General features: G+C 35.8%; 1 protein-coding gene and 1 long non-coding RNA gene across 5 annotated transcripts in view; one reads left to right on the top strand and one right to left on the bottom strand.

Moving 5' to 3' along the window:
* Positions 1–19,501, top strand: part of ASH1L (ASH1 like histone lysine methyltransferase) — a 134,321-nt gene that overhangs the window by 68,883 nt on the left and 45,937 nt on the right. For all 4 annotated transcript variants that reach the window (XM_079104115.1, XM_079104116.1, XM_079104117.1 and 1 more), the window contains 3 exons: positions 17,253–17,326; positions 18,893–18,938; positions 19,046–19,154. In XM_079104115.1, coding sequence (XP_078960241.1) covers positions 17,253–17,326; positions 18,893–18,938; positions 19,046–19,154 — 229 coding nt within the window. The remainder of the gene's footprint in view (positions 1–17,252; positions 17,327–18,892; positions 18,939–19,045; positions 19,155–19,501) is intronic.
* Positions 4,861–6,907, bottom strand: LOC306640700. Its single transcript, XR_013757863.1, has 2 exons — positions 5,461–6,907; positions 4,861–5,395 (listed from the first exon to the last, which is right to left on the bottom strand). It is a non-coding gene; the product is annotated as an uncharacterized lncRNA (long non-coding RNA).

Raw genomic sequence — 19,501 nt, 5'->3', positions numbered from 1 at the left:
TTTTTTCCTTGCTCTACCACTTTTCTCCATCTATCTGTTCCCATCTCTACCTTACTTACAATATTACGTCATACTGCTCTTCTTTCATTTCCTAGAAGTATCAACCTCTTATCCACCAGAGGATCATTATGCTTACTGTTCCCATTGCCTGCTGGGTAAGGTGGCACACACCTGTAACCCCAGCATCTTGGGAGACTGAGGCAGGAGGATTGTGAGTTCAGAGCCAGCCTCAGCAGTTTAACGAGGTCCTCAGCAATTTAGCAAGACCCTGTCTCCAGAGAAATAAATAAAAAGAGCTACGTCACGTAGCTCAGTAGGTAAGTGCCTGGCACCAAAAAAACAAAACAAAACTATTTCCAATGCCTGAAAAGCTCTTCATACTCCTTTCATGGTTGAGTTCTTCTCATCTTTCAAATATGAGATTAATGCCATTATCAGCTTAAATATCATTTTCTTCAAAGTAATTTTTTGATTGCCTCCGCAATAGAATGTCCCTCCCTTTATTCTAGATCACAGCACCCAATTTATTTCTTTCCATAGTCTATATTATTTGTTGGCACTCTTGTTCATAAGATTATAAAATCCAGGTGTTCAGGATCATTGTCTTTCTTATTCTACTTTGATTTCCCAGTGCCTGGTACATAATAGAAGATTAACAAATATTTATTGTACTAATAAAAGGAAGATAAATTAAGACATTTTATTCAATGTAGATGACAAGTTTTTTCTCACTTTATTTTTTTTATTTTTTTATTTTTTTGCAAACAAAATTGCCTTTAAAGAAGCTTATTAAATACAAAATTGGAGCCAGGAGCAACTTATTTGTGTAGTAGATGTTGATCTTATGCCATGTAGTGTTGTCTTCTTGACTATGGGACTCTTCTCTATATTATAACTTACCTCCTTTTTCTCTCTCAAGAGTCCCATATCAGCATTGTATTAAGTCAGCAGACATAAACAAGTCTTGCAGTAAAAATTAGTTTTAGTTATTCTACTTTAGGTGACATGAAGATAATTTTAACTGAAATATGAAGTTTCAGCTTTAATTCTCAGCTTGGTAGTATGTGCTTCCTTAACAGACGTGAGAATAAATTCCATAACTCTAGGTTTAGTGTCAAAATTCTTTGAAAGAGCCTTTTCTTTTTTACTAGTAAGATAATAGCTGCAGAAGCAGACTCTAGGGGCTGGGGACATAGCTCAGTCAGTAGAGTGCTTGCCTTGCAAGCACGAGGCCCTGGGTTCGATCCCCAGTACCACGAAAAAAAAAGAAAAATGGACATGCAGAAGCAGACTCTAAGCACATTTAGCTCTTTCCTGGAAACTGCTAAATATAATCGGCTTGGGAAAAAAAAAAAAGAACTGTTTTAAAGTCCCATTTAAAGAAAAAAGTGATCATTTTGGTTTTATTGGTTTTGTCCTGGATGGAAAATTTGCTAATCTAGATCTTGGAATTATATTCTGACTACCCTCAGAGATGAAGAGTCCAGTTAATTCCAGGATAGATAGGAAGAGTAATGGATAAGCCATTATTTTTACCTTTTCTCTGGCATAAATAGTTTTGTATCCCAGTTCCCCACTTTAGTCTGTTCCGAAGACTAATTGTACTCAGTACTCGACATAGTAAATAAATAATGGAACAACCTATCCGGGTGTGGGGGAGTGTTTCTTTTTAATTGTGATCAAATAGTGCTTAAAACAGGCTGTTGCAGGATAGAAGTTTTTGGGGACAGTCCCATTTTGTTGCTCAAACAATATTTTATATTAGGACAATGTAGACAGGGAAGTCATTTGCTTTGAGAGATCACTTAGAATATCATGTAAACAAAGAATATGGCTTAAAGAGCCCATAAGACCTAGTTTATCTGTTTGCCATAATTGATGTGAGTAAAATAGTTATATAAATAAAATAACCTTGCATATTACCATTGATGTACTCAGATTCAATAAATGTAAAATAGTATTTTTAAATATTTATATGGGCTAAGAATATATTGCTCAGTGGTATTTACCTAGCACACACAAGGCCATAGTTTGTTTCCTTAGTACCACAAACAAAATTTTCTGTTTTTTCTTTTTCCTCATTGAAATGCATTTTGAAATTCTACTTTTTAAGCTATATACTTATCAAAATGTATATTGTACCCTTAAATTTATGAATAATTTGGTTTTTGACATGAGTACTAAAGCAATTCATCAATGCAGGCATAATCTTTTCAGCAAACTGTTCTTATTAACTGGTATATACACATACAAAAGAATGAAATTGAATCCCCAACTTCATACCATGTATAAAAATTAGCTCAAAGTGGCTCATCAGCACCTGGACAGCTTGAATATTCATCATACTACTCAGCCCAGTTTAAAATTTGTGAAATGTGTATTTCTGTAATTTTCCATTTAGTATTTTTGTTCTGGGATTAACTATAGATAACAAAAACCTGGGAAAGCAAAATTACAATAAAGAGAGCTACCGTTTCAAATAAGGGATTTACATCTACATATCCATATATTCAAAGAACTCTTATAACTCAATTTTTTTCCTTTTTAATTTTGGTATTGGGTATTGAACCCTGGGGCGTGGAGCCATTGAGCCATATTCCCAGCCATTATTACTTTTGATTTTGAGACAGGGTCTCATTAAGTTGTTTAAGGCCTCGCTGAGTTGCTAAGGTTGGCTTTGAATATGTGATCCTTCTGCCTCAGCCTCCGAGTTGCTGGGATAACAAGTATGCACCACTGTACCCAACTAACTCATTTTTAAAAGACAATTTTAAATGGGCAAATTTGAACAGACATTTCTCAAAAAAAAAAAAAAAAAAATCCAAATTGCCAAATAGCAAGTGAAAAGATGTTTAGTCATCATGGAAGTATAAATCAAAACCGTAATGAAATACTACTTTTCATCCATTATACCAGCTTTAATTAAAAGATGGACAAGAAATAGGATCGATAAGAGTATGTATTAGAACCCTCATACATTACTGGTAAAATTATAAAGTTGGGCTGGGGATATAGCTTGGTAGAGTGCAAGCTTTGTATGCACAAGGCCCTAGGTTCAATCCCCAGTACCACAAAAACAAAACAAAAACATAAAGTTGTTTGGAAAACATTTTAGCAGGTCTTCAAAAACTAAAATATAACATGACTGTGTTTGTAGCTCAGTTGTACAGCACTTGCCTAGCATGTGTGAGATACGGGTTTGATGCTCAGAACCACATAAAAATAAAATAAAGACATTGTGTCTCTACAACTAAAAAAAAAAAAAAAAAAAAAAAAAAAATTAAAGCTAAAGAAAACTACAAAATGTTTAAAAAGAAAAAAAGTTAAACATAGGCTCAGCTTGGTGCACATGCCTGTAGTCCCAGCTACTCAGGCTGAAGTACTAGGATCATTTGAACTCACAAGTTCAAGACAAGCCTAGGGAACATAGCAAGACATCCCTAAAAAGAAAAGAAAAAGTTAAACAGAATTGCAGTATGACTCAGTAATTCCACTCTTGGGTATATAACCAAGAAAATTACATACGGCCACATAAAACTTAAACACAAATAATTTTGCAGCAGTACTCCCAATAGGCCAAAAGATGGAAGCAGCCCAAGTGTTCAACAGTGGATGAATGAATAAACCAACTGTTGTACATTCATACAATGAATTATTAATTGACATCAACAAGGAGTGAAGTACTGAAATATACCATAACACAAATGAACCTTCAAAATATGCTGTGTGATAACTTGATGTATATCTTGCTGGTAGAGCATTTGTTCTAGGCAATCCTAAATTCAGTCTCCAGCACCTGCCCCAAATTAAAAATTACACTCTTTGAAAGAAGGCAGTCACAAAAACTTTAGATGTTTTATTCCGTGTACATGAAGTAACCAGAACAAAAAATACCTAGAAATGAAAAGTAGAATAATAGTGACTAAGGGAGGGGAGAACAAAACATGATAGCTGATGGATGCAGGATGTCTTGGGGATGATGGAAACATTCTGAAATTAGATCGATGGTTGTACATCAGGCTTCTGTAAATAAAAAGAAACAATACAATATAGAGAGAGAAAAGAGATTTATGTTAAGGAGTTGGCTCACGTGATTGTGGAGGCTGTGAACCTAAGATCTATAGAGTAGACTGATGGAAAAGTTGAAGTTGCAGCTTCTGTCCAAAGTCAGTCTGCCAGGAGAATTCCCTCTTGGGGGAAGTCACTCTCTTTTCTACTGAAATTTTCAAGTGATTGGAAAAATCCAACACATTAGGGAGTATAATCTGCCTTACTCAGAATCTACTGATTTCAATGTTAATTACATCTTAAAAATACCTTCATAGAAATGTTTGGACAGATACACCAGGTTCCATGACCTAGACTGGTTGTCATGTAAAATTAACCATTACAGTGTGATGGTTAAACATGAAAACTGTGTATTTTAAAAATCCCTTGAATAATGTACTTTAAAACAGTAAGGGGAAAAAATAACAAAAAAGAAAAAACCTTAAATGTCTCAATAAAGCTGTTATCTTATGAATGTATATTTGTGTTCTTTTTATCATGAGTATATTCATCTAAATTAAAGAGATGGCAATATTAAAAAAAATTTTAACAATTGAGCACAGTGGTGCACATCTGTAATCCCAGCAGCTCAAAAGACTGAGGCAGGAGGACTGCAAACTCAAAACCCAGTCTCAGCAAGTTAACAAGGCCCTATAGCAAAATAAGAAAGGGTGAGGGGGCTCTGATTGTGGCTCAGTGGTAGTGCGCTCACCTAGCACAGTTGAGGCACTGGGTTCAATTCTCAGCACCACATAAAAATAAAAAAATAAAGGTCTTGTGTCCACCTACAACTAAAAATATATATTTAAAAAAAAAAAAAGAGGGATGTGGCTCAATAGTTAAGCCCCTCTGGATTTAATCCTTGGTTTCCCCCGCAAAAAGAGAGAAAAGAAAAATTTTAATGCTTTGCTTCTTGTGGTTAAATTTAAATACTTTTTTATGGAGTGGGAGACTAAGTTGTTCAATACAAGAATTTTAAGACATAAAGTATATAGCATTAGGATAAAATTCTGTGGAATAAATGAAATGGAAATAATTTTCAAGAATAAAAAATGATTTAAATTTCTAAATGTTAAGGAGTTTTTTTTGTTGATTTCTTTTTTAGTAAATGGTAACAAATATTACATCTTTATGATATTCATTAAAATGATATATTCAGAAGTTAAATCATCTGTAATTCTTTAAGCTTACTTGCAAAATGCATAAGAAAGAATTTTTCAAACTTTAGGGGAGGAATATGAAAGCAAAAAATATAAAAGACATAAGACATTTGGCCTCTGGAATCAATGAGGCTTTGATTCAAATCCTACCTCTACCAATTGCCAATGAGATTGTAAGACTTCAGATTCTTTATTTATAAAAGAAAAATTAGTATGAATACTTTTTAAAATACATTTTTAGTTGTTGATGGACCTTTATTTTATTTTTTTATATGTGGTGCTGAGAATTAAACCCAGTACCTCACACATGCTGGGCACGTGCTCTACCACTGAGCTACAACCCTGGCCCTTAGTACAAATAATAAATAAAATAGTACATATAAAATACTTAGCACTGTGCCTAACATATAGTAAACATTCAATAAAAGATAATTTTTACTAAATTGAAGTTGGTTTTCCAGTACAGTATCTATCAAAAGAAAAAAATATATGTATGAGCCCCCGTTCACTTAACTCTGACAGAAGACCAGAATCCTTCTCAATTAGCTCTCCTTCGTTGTCAGTTCCAGTCATTCAGGCTTAGGCCAAATTGTGGTTGCATTTCCTGATAGACTATGAAGAACATAAGCTTTATGTGCAGAAAAATAATATAACAGACCTGAGACTGCTCTTAAAAAGGTCCACTTGCAAAGTTCTCAGTTGTCTGATACCTGGGAACTTAGATGGCAAACAGTGTCCTACACTTGTAGTATAAAACTTTCCTTAAATGGAAATAGTGGCTTTCTCTGCCTACTGTGCATGACACAGTGGTTTCTTCCTAACACCTGTTTTCTTTCCTTCTGGGATTGTGGAATTTTGGCACATTCTGGACAATGGCTAACTATATGACCAGCCACCACTAACAACTTTAGACTTGTCATGAACTTCACTAACAGACATTTCACATATGGCAAAACTCCTTGCTAAGGTTTTACCCTGTGTGACTCCACTATAAAACAACTTTAGAAAGCTTACAGCTGGTTTTCTCCAGACTTTACACGATGAACTTTTTCCCTTTATTGTTTTTGCTTAGAATCCTTCACTATAATATAATCATGAGTCCTATTAGTCTCCAAACCTGGGAGTGGCAACACTTCTTTAAGTCAAAAACACACGGACTCCTCCTCCCATTTTGCTGTCTTATAACTGAATGATATTGAATAATTTACTGACTCTAGAACTCAGCATTTTGATCTATACATTAAAAATATTTCCAACCTGAGTTGTGAAGATGACATGAACTTTTTTGTACTTAAGCACAGTGCCTACTACTTCCCCTGATTTTCTATAACCAAGTTCCTTATATCAGTGAGAAGAGCCATGTGTTCTCATTTCTAAAAAACTAAAATATAGATTCACAGTCCCTTATTTGCAAATATAAGTCTATAGACCTATTAAAAATTAAAAGTTGTTTTTTTGAATGACATGGTAGCAAAAATGACCTGACCTTTTTACCCATTCTGCGGATTCAGAAATAGTGTGCTTTCGTATTATTTATTCAATGTAATATGAGTATTCAAGTGTTTTGTTCCAGATCTATTGCCATATTTGATTATGGGATGCTGCCACAATCTTCTGTGGACAAGTTAAATATGAATATGCCCTGAATTATTTTTATAAACTCTGAAAAAATTCTGAATTCAAAAAACTTGGCTTCAACAATTTTTGTGTTTTTTTGGGTTTTTTGGAGGTGGGGGTAACTGGGAATTGAACCCAAGGCTGCTGTGCCACCAGGCAACATCCCCATCCCCATTTGATTTGTTATTTTTGACACAGGTCTGCTAAGTTGCTGAGGCTAGCCTCCAAATTGTGATCTTTCTACCTCAGCCTCCTGAATCAGTGGGATATTGGGCATGTGCTTCCATGCCAGGTGGCTTCAGTGATTTTTAATAAGGAATTTTATGAACCTATAATTAAATTCTGAAAACTAAATCAAAACATTATATGTTCCTTAAATATAAGATTGCATCCTGGTGTGTTGGCTCACACCTGTAATCCCAGTAACTTGGGAGGTTGAGGCAGGAGGATCTAAGTTCAAGGGCAACCTCAGCAACTTAGTGAGGCCCTCAATAACTTAGTGAAACCCTATCTTAAAATTAAAGACTGGGAATGTATCTTAGCGATTAATGGTCTCTGGTTTAAATCCTCAGTACAAAAAAAAATAAATATATGTACATATGTATATATATGGTACCATCAATTATAAAGGTGCATTATCTTTTGCTTTAATGTTAAGAGTGAGAGGAGACTTGAGATGTAGCTCGGTGTTAGGGTGCTTTCCCAACATGTGCAAGGCCCTGTGTTTAATCTCCAGCACCAAACATTTTTAATTGCCAGGCACAGTGGCACATGTTTGTAATTCTAGCTATTCTAGAAGCCAAGACTGGAGGATAACAAGTTTGAGGCTATCCTGGACAACTTAGTAAAACCCTGTCTCAAAATAAAATGTGTGAGGACTGATTGAGGATTGGGGATATAAATATTAAAGTGCTGTCTTAGTGTTTAAGGCCCTGAGTTTAATCTCCAGCACCACAAAAAAAAAGAAAAAGAAAAAGAAAAAAGGGCTGCTCAGTTCCTCAGAGGTGGAGCAGATCCATAGCATACACAAGGCCTTTGGTTCAATCCCTAGTATCACACAAAGAAAAACAGAAAATTCTGCCATTATTGTAAACATTGTAACTGACAAAGATATATCCTGTTTTCAAAAATGAAAATGTACTTTGTGGTATCAGATAACAAGAAAGGAACAGGAGATGATGATAAACTTGTAAGGATACAATTGAAAATGAGCAAACCCTTCCAAATCTACAGGGGAGAGTAAATTTAAGGCAAAAATACATCAGTCATTCTTTAAAATGCTTTTTTGAATACCTTAAGTGCTTAATTAAGCTTGATAACAGGATGTCAAATTTCTACCTTCTCATTACAAATGGGAAACAAAACCAAAGCTCTGTGAAGACCTGTAAAATTGACTTGCATTAGTGATTAGTATCAGAACTATAAATAGGATTTTTAGGCTGGGAATTGGGACTGGACAGTAAACATTTTAGGCCCATGTAAGGCAGGGAGCTGAAACTGGGCTTCTATTTTAGAGTCGAAATTCTCGAAGTGCCATTCCTTAGCCATTAAAACTTCAACAACCAAGGAAAGAATTAAAAAAAAAAAAAAAACAAAAAAAAAACACTTAACCTAGTTCTGTTCATTGAGAGTGCTTGGTAACTGTGGTACACCAACAGCAGTGAGCACATCTAGCCATCGAATCTTGACTTCTAAATACCATACACTGTTAAAGCAAACAAAGAGCAGGTGTTGTGGTGCTTGCCTGTGAGCTGAGCTACACGGGATTTGAGGCCAGCCTCTGCAACCTAAGGAGACCCTTTCCCCAAATTTTAAAAAACAAAAGTCTGGGATATAATTCAGTGATAATACGCCCCTGGATTCAACTCCCAGTACCACAAAAAATAAATGAAAAAGTAAAAACAGGCTCCTGGAGAAATATCTTATTCCATTTTTAAGCCTGGGTTCAAATCTCAGCACTGCAAATAAATAAGTAAATTTAGTTGTCAATATTCATTGACAACTAAAGAAATATTTTTAAAATAAATTTAAACATATTTTTAAAGATACATAATTTTTTTAAAAATCACCTAAAACTAGAAAATTTTCCGTAATCTCTTAATCTTATAAAAGGCAACTATACTTAACATCATACTTAATGGTAAAATATTGATGATTCCTCCTGAGACTGAAAAGAAGATAAAGATGTCTTTCACTTTTTTGGGGGGAGTGGGCAGGGTACCAGGTATTGACTCAGGGGCATTCAACCACTGAACCACATCCCCAACCCTATTTTGTATTTTCTTTAGAGACAGAGTCTCACTGAGTTGCTTAGTGCCTCACCTATTGCTGAGGCTGACTTTGAACTTGTGATCCTCCTACCTCAGCCTCCTGAGCCCGTGGGATTACAGGTGTGCACCACTGCACCTGGACTATCTTGATATTATAAGAAGTGAGAAAATGAACCCAGCATGGTGGAGCAACTTGGGAGGCTGAGGCAGGATTCCAAGTTCAAGGCCAGCCTCTACAACTTAGTATGACCCTGTCTGAAAATAAAAAGTAAAGAGCTGGGGATGTGGCTCAGTGTTATAGCACCTCTGTTTCAAGCCCTACTACAAAAAAAAAATGAATAAAATTTTACATAGTGGGAGCTGGGGTTGTGACTAAGGGGTAAAAGCACTTGCCTAGCACATGTGAAACACCAGGTTCGATCCTCAGCACCACATAAAAATAAATAAACAATGAAGGCATTTAAAAAATTTTTTTACATAGTAAAGAAACAAGTTTGAAAAGAGCGAGAAATGAGAAATAACACAAATTATCGGTAAATTGTGAAATAAGAGATGTTATCACTTCAGGTCCTACAGTTATAAGAGGTTAATAAGGTATTTTTAGGGATAATTTTATGCCAGTGTATTACATAATTTAGATGAAGTAGACAAATTCCTTTAGAATAATACAGAAAACTGACACAAGATGAAGTAGAACATCAGTCTGTATCTTAAGAAAGTGAATTCCTTACCAAAATTGCTCACTTTTTAAAAATTCTATTTCTACGTAGCTTCCATGGTGAAATCTGTTGTATGTTTGAGAAAGACATTACACCACCAGTCTTACTTTCAGAAAATAGGCTTGTTTTATGAGGCTTCTGCAGTGCTGACATAAAACCAGATAAAGGCATCAGGGCATAGAAACAGCTATAGAACAAAAGCCATCTTAAAGACATATGCAGAGCTGGGGTCGTGACTCAGTGGCATAGCGCTTGCCTAGCATATATGAGGCACTGTGTTTAGTTCTTAGCACCACATATAAACAAAGGTCCATCAACAACTAAAAAATATTTTAAAATAAATTTTAAAAAATTAAGACAATGCAAAAAAACTCTTAAAACTAGAACACAGTTTTCTTAATCTTATAAAAGGCATCTATACTTAACATCATACTTAATGGTGAAATATTGATGCTTCCTCCTAAGATTGAAAAGAAAGTAAAGATGTCTGCTCTCGCTATTTACACTAAGCATTATCTGAATGGTCTAGCATTGTATTGAGTAAAAAAAGATGAACACAAGTCATAAATATCTGGAAGGAAGAAATAAAACTATTTCCATTAGTTGTATAGAAAATAGAGAGCTACAGAAAAAATAATATAATAACAAGGAGTAGTAAGGACACAGGAAACATTGTTTTTAAATGATCATATTCTTCAAAAACTGATTTTACTCCTAATGTTTGATGCAACAGTCATGTTCCTAAGTAAAAGAAACCAATCTGAAAAGTCTGTCTACTATTTGATTCTAGCTATCATTTGTAACAAATGCATGATTTTTTTTTATTGTTTGATTTATATTATTAACAAATGGGGTACAACTTGTTTCTCTGGTTGTACATGAAGTAGAGGCATACCATCTGTGTAATCATACATTTACATAGGGTAATGGTGTTTGATTCATTCTGTTATTTTCCCTTCCCTCCCACTTTTCCCTCTATACAGTCCCTCCTTCCTCCATTCTTGCCCCCCTCCCACCCCTCATTATGTGTCATCATCCGCTTATCAGCGAGATCATTTGTCCTTTGGTTTTTTGAGATTGACTTTTCTCACTTAGCATAATATTCTCCAATTTCATCCATCTGCCTACAAATGCGATAATTTTATTATTCTTTATGGCTGAGTAATATTCCTTTGTATATATATACCACAGTTTCTTTATCCATTCATCAATTGAAGGGCATCTAGGTTGGTTCCACACTCTGTCTATTGTGAATTGAGCAGCTCTGAACATTGATGTGGCTGCATCACTGTAGTATGCTGATTTGAATGAACAGACACCTCACAAATGAATGATTTTGATGAGGGATGTTTATAATGAGGGTAACTATTATGTGGAGGCAGAGGGCATATGCGAAATCTGTGTACCTTATACTTAGTTTTGTTATGAACCTAAAATATAAATTCCATTTGTAAAAAAAATCAATTGTATTCCTACATACTAAATGCAAATGGTTGGAAAATGATTTCTTTTTTTTTTTTAATACTGGGAATTTAACCCAGGGGTCTTCTACCACTGAGCTACATCCCAAGTTCTTTTTATTATTTAGTTTAAGACAGACTTTCAGCAATTTGTCCAGGTAGCCTCCAACTTGAGAATCTCCTGCCTCAGCCTTCCGAGTAGCTGGGATTACAGGTATGTGCTACCATGCCTGGCAGAATTTTTTTTTTTTCCTACTGGGGATTGAACCTAGAGGCATTTTACCATTGAGCCACAGCCCCAGGCCTCTTTGTTTTTTTCATTTTGAGGCAGGATCTCACTAAGATGCTTAAGATGTCACTAAAAAGGCTGGCCTCTAATTTGTAATCCAACTGCCTCATCCTCCCTTGGTTTAGCATTTGCTTTTAAAAATTACATTTACTTTAAGTATTATTAAGTATTGATGAGTTCATGGCATTGTGTTTAAAACTCTTTATATAGAATGTGAATTAAAAGATGAAGCTTGTCGAATGTGGTGGCACATGCCTTCCCAGCAGAAGGATCACAAGTTCAGAAAGTCAGCCTCAGCTCCTTCGTGAGGCCCTAAGTAAGGTAGCAAAACCCTGTCTCAAAATAAAAATAAAAAAAATAAAAATGGCTGGGGATGTGGATCAATGGTTAAGTGCCCCTGGTTTCAATCCCTGGTACCAAAAAACTGAAAATAAGAAATTAAAGATGACGCTTGCTGTGTGCAATGGCACATGCCTTGATCCCAGCAACTCAGGAGGCTGAGGCAAGAAGTCTTCTTCCAAAGCATACAGTTTCACGTACACCCTTTCACACTTTTCCTATGCATATATAGCTGGGGTTTTTTGCTACCACTTCTGAGAAAGTTTTCATCATTCAGGAAAATGGAGAATTTTTTTACAGGGAATACACAATATCCTATCGCTTAAATTCTGTCACTAACATTTTATGTTATTTGGTTTGTTATATGTGTATCTGTATCCATCTCTATACATGTGATAATCTATCTTTAGATGTACTCTCAATTGCATGCTGACTCTCTGGAAATAGTATGCATTCTCCCTTGAATGTGTATTCCTTGCTTTAGCCCAAAAGCCTGTATCTTGAGATTGCCCCCATTCTCCCTTTTGTTTCTATGTTTCTGTCTGTGCCTCTGAAAATAGATAGATTGATTGATTAACTGCAAGCATTAATATATCCCCTAGTGCTGGGGTAGAGCACTTGCCTAGTATGTGTGAAGCCTTGGGTTCATTCCCTGCATGGAGTTGAAGTTGGGGGCAGGATGATATACATATATTCATGCACACAACCCCTACGTGTTTAACATTCCAGAATCAGGATCTCAGTATTGCTTTATAAGTTTGTCTCTTGAGGTGAATTTATCATAAATAAAATACACAAATCTTTGATGTACATTTTCTGCTTTTAAAAATGCAGGAACCTTGGGGCTAGGAGTATAGCTCAGTTGGTAGTTGCCACTCGTGCCCAAGGCTGTGGGTTCCATCCCCAGCAACACACACACACACACACACAAAGAATTTAAAAATAAATAAATAAATAAAAATGCATGCACCTTGGAGCTGGAGTTGTGGCTCAGTGGTAGAGCGCTTGCCTACCATGTGTGAGGCACTGGGTTCTATTCTCAGCACCACATGTAAATAAATGAATAAAATAAAGGTCTATCAACATCTGAAAAATATTTTTTAAATGCATTTTATTACATCCCTTTTTAATATTTTACTTTTGAGACAGTCCCACTTGCTTAGGACCTTGTTAAATTGCTTAGGCTGGCTTCAAATTTGCAATCTTCCTGTCTCCGCCAAGTGGGATTACAAGTCTGCACCACCACTTCTTGGCTCCAAACTTTTCAGTAATACTACTATCACCCCATAAATTTCCTTCATGCCTCCCTTCCCAGTCAGTCCTACTGTATATGGCTATTTAATTTTTTTAGTATTTACAGAAATGAACTATAATGTTCAAAAACTTGGAGACATGTTATATTATCATACAAATACATATATTCCCCATTTCATTTTGTTAACTACATAATGTTACATTATTTGTATGTGCCAGAATTTTATTCAGCCAGGTGCAGTGGCACATCCCTGTGACTCAAGAGGCTGAGGCAAGAAGATCAGGAGTTCAAAGCCAGCCTCAGCAACTTAGAGAGACCTTAAACAACTCATTGAGACCCTGTCTCTAAATAAAATATATAAAAGGAGTAGGGATGTGGCAAGTGCCCTGGGGTTATAGCCTCAGTATAAAAAAGATAAGTTAATTTTACATTTTTGTAAATGTTTCTTTTTTTTTTATTAAAAATCATAAATTTACATAGGGCAATGTTGTTTGATTCATTTTGTTGTTTTTTTTCCCTTCCCCCCTCCCCTTCCACCCCTCTTTTCCCTCTATACATTCCTTTCTTCCTCATTCTTACCACCCTCCTTATCCCTAACCCTAAACCTAACCCTAACCCTAACACTAACACTAACCCCTCCTACCCCCCCCCCCCCCCCGTATGTCCTCATCCGCTTATCAGCGAGATCATTCGTCCTTTAGTTTTTTGAGATTGGCTTATCTCACTTAGCATGATATCCTCTAATTTCATCCATTTGCGTGCGAATGCCATAATTTTGTCATTCCTCATGGCGGAGTAATATTCCATTGTATATATATGCCCACAATTTCTTTATCCATTCATCAACTGAAGGGCATCTAGGTTGGTTCCACAATCTGGCTATAGTGAATTGAGCAGCTATGAACATTGATGTGGCTGTATGTAAATGTTTCTAATGCCTGGCTTAATAGAAGACAGCCGGATTTTCTTTCTCTTCTGTTCTTTTTTTAAACCTGGAATTGAACCCACGGGCACTTAATCACTGAGCCACATCCCTAGCCATTTTTACTTTTTATTTTGAGACAGGGTCTCACTAAGCTGTTTTAGGTCTAAGTTGCTGAGTCTGACCTTGAACTTAGAATCCTCTCGCCTTAGCCTCCCAAATTGCAGGAATTACAGGCATGTGCCCCCACACCCAGCTGGGTTTTCTAATATTTTTGCATTCAGTTTTTTGTTATGTTATTTTGAGTATAATTTTTGAAGAAATATGACCTCACACACATGTGTTGGAAAACAAGGAATATTTCAACACCAACTTCAGATAATCAAATTTTTTTGTTGTTGTTGTACATGGACCCAATACCTTTATTTTATTTATTCATTTTTACATGGTGCTGAGGATCGAACCCAGTGCCTTGCAAGTGCGAGGCAGGTGCTTCACCACTGAGCTACAACCCCAGTCATTAATTGGATTTTTTTATACCTTACCAAAAGTATAAATGAGATAATTCCTTTAAGGTTAGTTGCCGTATGCAATTTGAAATCAGTGAGCGTCTTTGTAGTCAGTTACATTAAAATCCATTCGTCTCTTGCAATTTGGATGGAACTTTACCCATTTATCATGTCTTATGTTGATCAGTGAGGGAAAAAAATCACTGAATTCACAGGGAGCTGTGGCTCATGCATGCCTGTAATCTCAGCTACTAGGAAGCTGAGACAGGGAGGATGGCTAGTTTCAGGCTAGTATGGGCTAAATACAAGACCCTTTATCAAACTTTATATTCGTGACAGGTGTAGCTCAGTGGTACAGCACCCCTGGATTCAGTCCCTAGTAACACACACACACACACACACACACAGCTGGGGGGAGAATCACTAAATTCTGTATTTCTTTCATTCTACATATGTATGCCAGAATATTCACATTTGTTATCACCACTGATTTCATCAGAAGACTTTCAGTATTGGAAAACTGAGAAGCTCACAGTAGTCAACACAAGTTTTCCCAAATTCCAGTGTTCACTGAAATCTCAAATTTTATCTTTGGCTACAAATGCTGTCAGTTATCCTTCTTTGTTTTTTTGGGGTTTGTTTGTTTGTTGTTGTTTGGTTTGGTTTGGTTTTTTGAGACAGATCTTGCTAAATGGCAGAGGCTGGCCTTGAACTTGTAATCTTTCTGCCTCAGCCTTCCAAGTATCTGGGATTACAGGCATTCGCCTCTGCCACCCAGCTGTCAGTTGTACTTTTGAAGTGACAAAGTCACATTGCTTGATTTCAGTTCCCATATTTTAGTAACCATACTTTGTCAGTTCTTGCAAGTAAAAATAGTGTCCCATGAAGAAAGCAGCTAGTCTTCTAGTTGCATTGACTGAAGCCTATAACCCCAGCAACTCAAGAGGCTAAAGCAGGAGGATCCCAAGTTTCAGATCTGCCTCAGCAACTTAGTGAGACCAGGTCTCAAAATAAGGACTGCAGTTGTGGCTCAGTGGGAAAGCACCCCTGGATTCAATCTCCAGTACCAAAAAATAAGTAAATAAATAGATAATAGGAGAAAGCAGTTTGTTTCAAATATTTTCATAAATGCTTCTTCCCTGGAATAGCTGTCCTACTTCAGTAGGCAACAGGAATACTTTATGCATACTTCCATTGTGTTACGCAGAATATTAAAAATTTTGACTTGTGGGTCAAGGTTAGTGTAGTTTTTACTTCTTTGTCAGGAACGTTCTTGAATGATTCCATATATGTATAATATATCAAAATACATTCTACTATCATGTATAACTAATGAGAACAAATAAAAATTTTAAAAATTAATAAATAAAAAAGGAACATTCTCAAATATTTCTAACCTTTTTCCCCTCCCATATATGTGTTGAAAATAATACAGGGACTCCAAGTATTGTTTTGTGCCATTGCCTTGATTTGTACAACAATGCCAGAAGTTTTACCCATTGTTGCTTTTATGCCATCAGTTCAAATTTCACCACGATGAAAAAGGTGTATAGTAGTAGGGTCATTAAAATAGTTTTGACCTCTCAGATTCTCTTAAGTCAGCAGAGCACAATTTGAGAACTGCTGGTCTAGAGACAAATGAAAGAATAAATAGCCAAATACCAAGGAAAAAATATAAGGCCTTCCACAAGAGAGTTAAGTATTCTAGGGGTTGGAGAAGACAAAAGATCATAAACAGTAAAAGAAGCTGGCGCTGGAGAGGGCTTCTTAAGGTAAAAAGAGAGCTTTGAAATTTGGCCCGTGATTATACACTTATAATCCTAGCTGCTTGGGAAGCTAAGTCTGGAGGATCACAGGTTAGAGGCCAGCCTCGGCAATTTAGTGAGACCCTGTCTCAAAATAAAAGTGGCTGGGGATGTGACTCAGTAGCAGAGCACACCCAGATTGAAATACTTGTACCCCCACAAAATATAATAGTATTTCAGTAGGTTGAAAGAAATGTTAAATGTCATAAATTTGAATGGACTCTTGAGTTATTAAAATAATGAGATTTCTCCTAATTGTTGTCAGTGTTGCACTTAATGTAATAATGGAGAGGAGAGCAGATGCCACATGTATATGGTTAATCATTTCAATTATCAAAAAATTCTTAGTGTTTTGTTAACTTCATAATGACCTGTGTATTTTTGGTAGTAATTTTACTGTTATTTATTTTATAGAAACTACTGTAAAATTTAAAATATATCTTTAGTATATGTCACATGGGGTATAGTTGAAGAAGTCTGAAATTAAAAATTGATGGTGAAGTAAGGTGCAGTGGCCCACACCTGTAATCCCAGTGACTTGGGAGGCTGAGGAAGAACGATTGCGAGTTCAAAGCCAGCCTCAGCAACTTAGTGGGCCCTAAGCAACTCAGTGAGACCATCTCTAAATAAAAAAAATAAAAAGGGCTGGGGATGTGGCTCAGTGGTTAAGTGCCCCTGGGTTCAATCCCTGGTTCCAACAAAATAAAACAAATCAAATTCATGGTGGAAAAAATTCATAAAATTTAAAAAATTCTTATTCTCTTGTCAGTTTATATTTGATATTGTGGTTGCTTGATCCCTTTGTATGAGTGCATATCAGAATAGGTGTTGAAATTGATGAATTTTTTTGTTTGTTTCAGGAAAGTATCTAAGACAAAAGAGAATTGACTTCCAGCTTCCTTACGACATTCTCTGGCAGTGGAAACACAATCAGGTACAAAGGGCCTATCTTACCAGATTTCATTCTTAAGGGGTGAGGGGTGGAGGGCATGGAATTTAAGTCTCTTCTTCTGCCTCTTGTTATGTTTTCAAACATCTTGGGAAATATCAAGAGAAAGTGAATTTGCATCCATATTTAATGTGACCTATATGCCTATACTCAGACTGCAAAATAGCAGTAAGTTCCTGCCTCCCTAGGCAACCTTCTGTTGTTATTCTTGGCTTTTATTCTGGTAGCAAAGATTTTGTTCTATAAGAATTCTGTTTGTTGGAGGTCTCAGGAGAATACAGATGTATTGCCAGCAGCTCTAGGAAATTTCAGACTATTTTTGTTGGCTCCTTCCCTTTGGTTTGGAATTTATTTTTCACATACAAAAGAGATTTTTCTACCAAAGGAAGCAGGGAAATGTTTAATGCTCTTGTATCTCTAGAAGACCTTTAAGTATATTGGTAACTAAAAATAGAAACGTATGTTTTTTTTTTCCTCTTGCATCCCTAATTCAAAAGTTTTCCTAGTGATTTCTGTATTAAGTTATAACGTCCAGGCTCCATATTGAGAAAAAACACTCGCAATAGGAGTACTCTTAGAAATTAAGTGAACACACTTTTGAATTTTGACAAAATACTACCAGAGGTTAACTTCAGAAAGCCAAAAGCAGTTGACATTCCCCTCTGCCTTTTCTTCTCTGGTCTCTCTTGAATATGTTTGTCTCAACTTTTAACAGTGGAAACGGTGCTTTGAACATATGGACAGAAAATTACAGTGAAATTATTAGAATAGATGAATAAACAGTCCAGTTTACTCCAAGTTGCCATTTGTTTTGTTCTATCTTCTATAGCAAAATACATGCAGGCTTTCAATTTGTCTTCTAATCATCTTTTATCCCTCCCTTCCTTTTTGATTTAAATGTGAGCCCTCCGTTTTTCCTGCCTGCCTCCTCCCATTTAATTTTTAAATTAATTGACTTCATTAAAATTTTCCTACAATTTCCAGTCAAGACAAGGGGTAAAAAACCAAAGTACCCATCTTTTTATTTTAATATACCTACCCAGACCATCCAAACAATTCCTATGTGTGTGGTTTTTTTTTTTTGTTTGTTTGTTTCTGGTTTTGGTGCTGGGAATTGCATTCAGGATATCACACACGCTGTGCATGCACTTTACCACTGTGCTATACTCCTAAGCCCTTTCCTTTGTTATTGTTTGTTTGTTTGTTTTTCCCTTTACTTTGTTTTGATAGAGACAAATAGAATCTTAATTTGTCCAAAGAAATAACTTTGGTCTTCAGTGGGATTTTCACATAAACCTATCCAACAACATACTGAAGAAACATAATTGAAAATACATTTCCGTTCACTATTTCATGCTTCTGTTTATTTCTCACCTTTTATTTTGGGATAAAAAGTGATCACAACAAGAGTTTGTATCCAACCCAGAAAGTCTTATAAATATTTTTATATAAGCAGAGTAGAGGGATAGTTTCTGGTATTTTTAGGGATTTTTGCCACCGTTTAGCATTTGAAGTAAAATGCTGTATCAAGATTTTTCTTTTTTCTTCTAGCTATACAAGAAGCCAGATGTTCCACTGTATAAAAAAATTCGTTCAAGTGAGTAACTCAAGCTATTTTTCTGCCTCCATAATATCAGTGTTCTTAGCCTGGCACTAGAAAAATTATCTGATATATCACCAACTATTCTTTGCTGTCTTCTCAAGATGTCTACGTTGATGTCAAACCCCTTTCTGGTTATGAGGCTACCACCTGTAACTGTAAGAAGCCAGATGATGACACCAGGAAGGGCTGTGTGGATGACTGCCTCAATAGGTACTGTAACTGATTCCTCTGAATTATAAAGCCTTCAAGATAGAAACATGACATCTTTGGAGGTTTAGTTAAGTAGGCTCTTGGATTTCCTCTCAAGAAATTGTACACAGATTGTAAAAGATTGTACACAGATTATAAAACCTAACTGATGGACTGATTATAGTAACAAAAAAAGAATGATATTTATAGTCTTTGCCTGAATTTAAATCCTCTTAAATACTTTTGAGTCCTGGGGAACGTTATTTTAAACCCTTTGATAAAAATGCCTTCATTTTGTGGGTTTTGTGAGAATACAGTAAGATAATAACATTCATAGAATTATATGAGACAGTTTATGAAGTATTAAT

The sequence above is a fragment of the Sciurus vulgaris genome (assembly GCF_902686455.1).
Source record: "Sciurus vulgaris genome assembly, chromosome: 1".
Lineage (NCBI taxonomy): Eukaryota > Metazoa > Chordata > Mammalia > Rodentia > Sciuridae > Sciurus > Sciurus vulgaris.
Note: the sequence above shows the minus strand (reverse complement) of the source record. Positions and strands in the feature narration are given on the sequence as shown.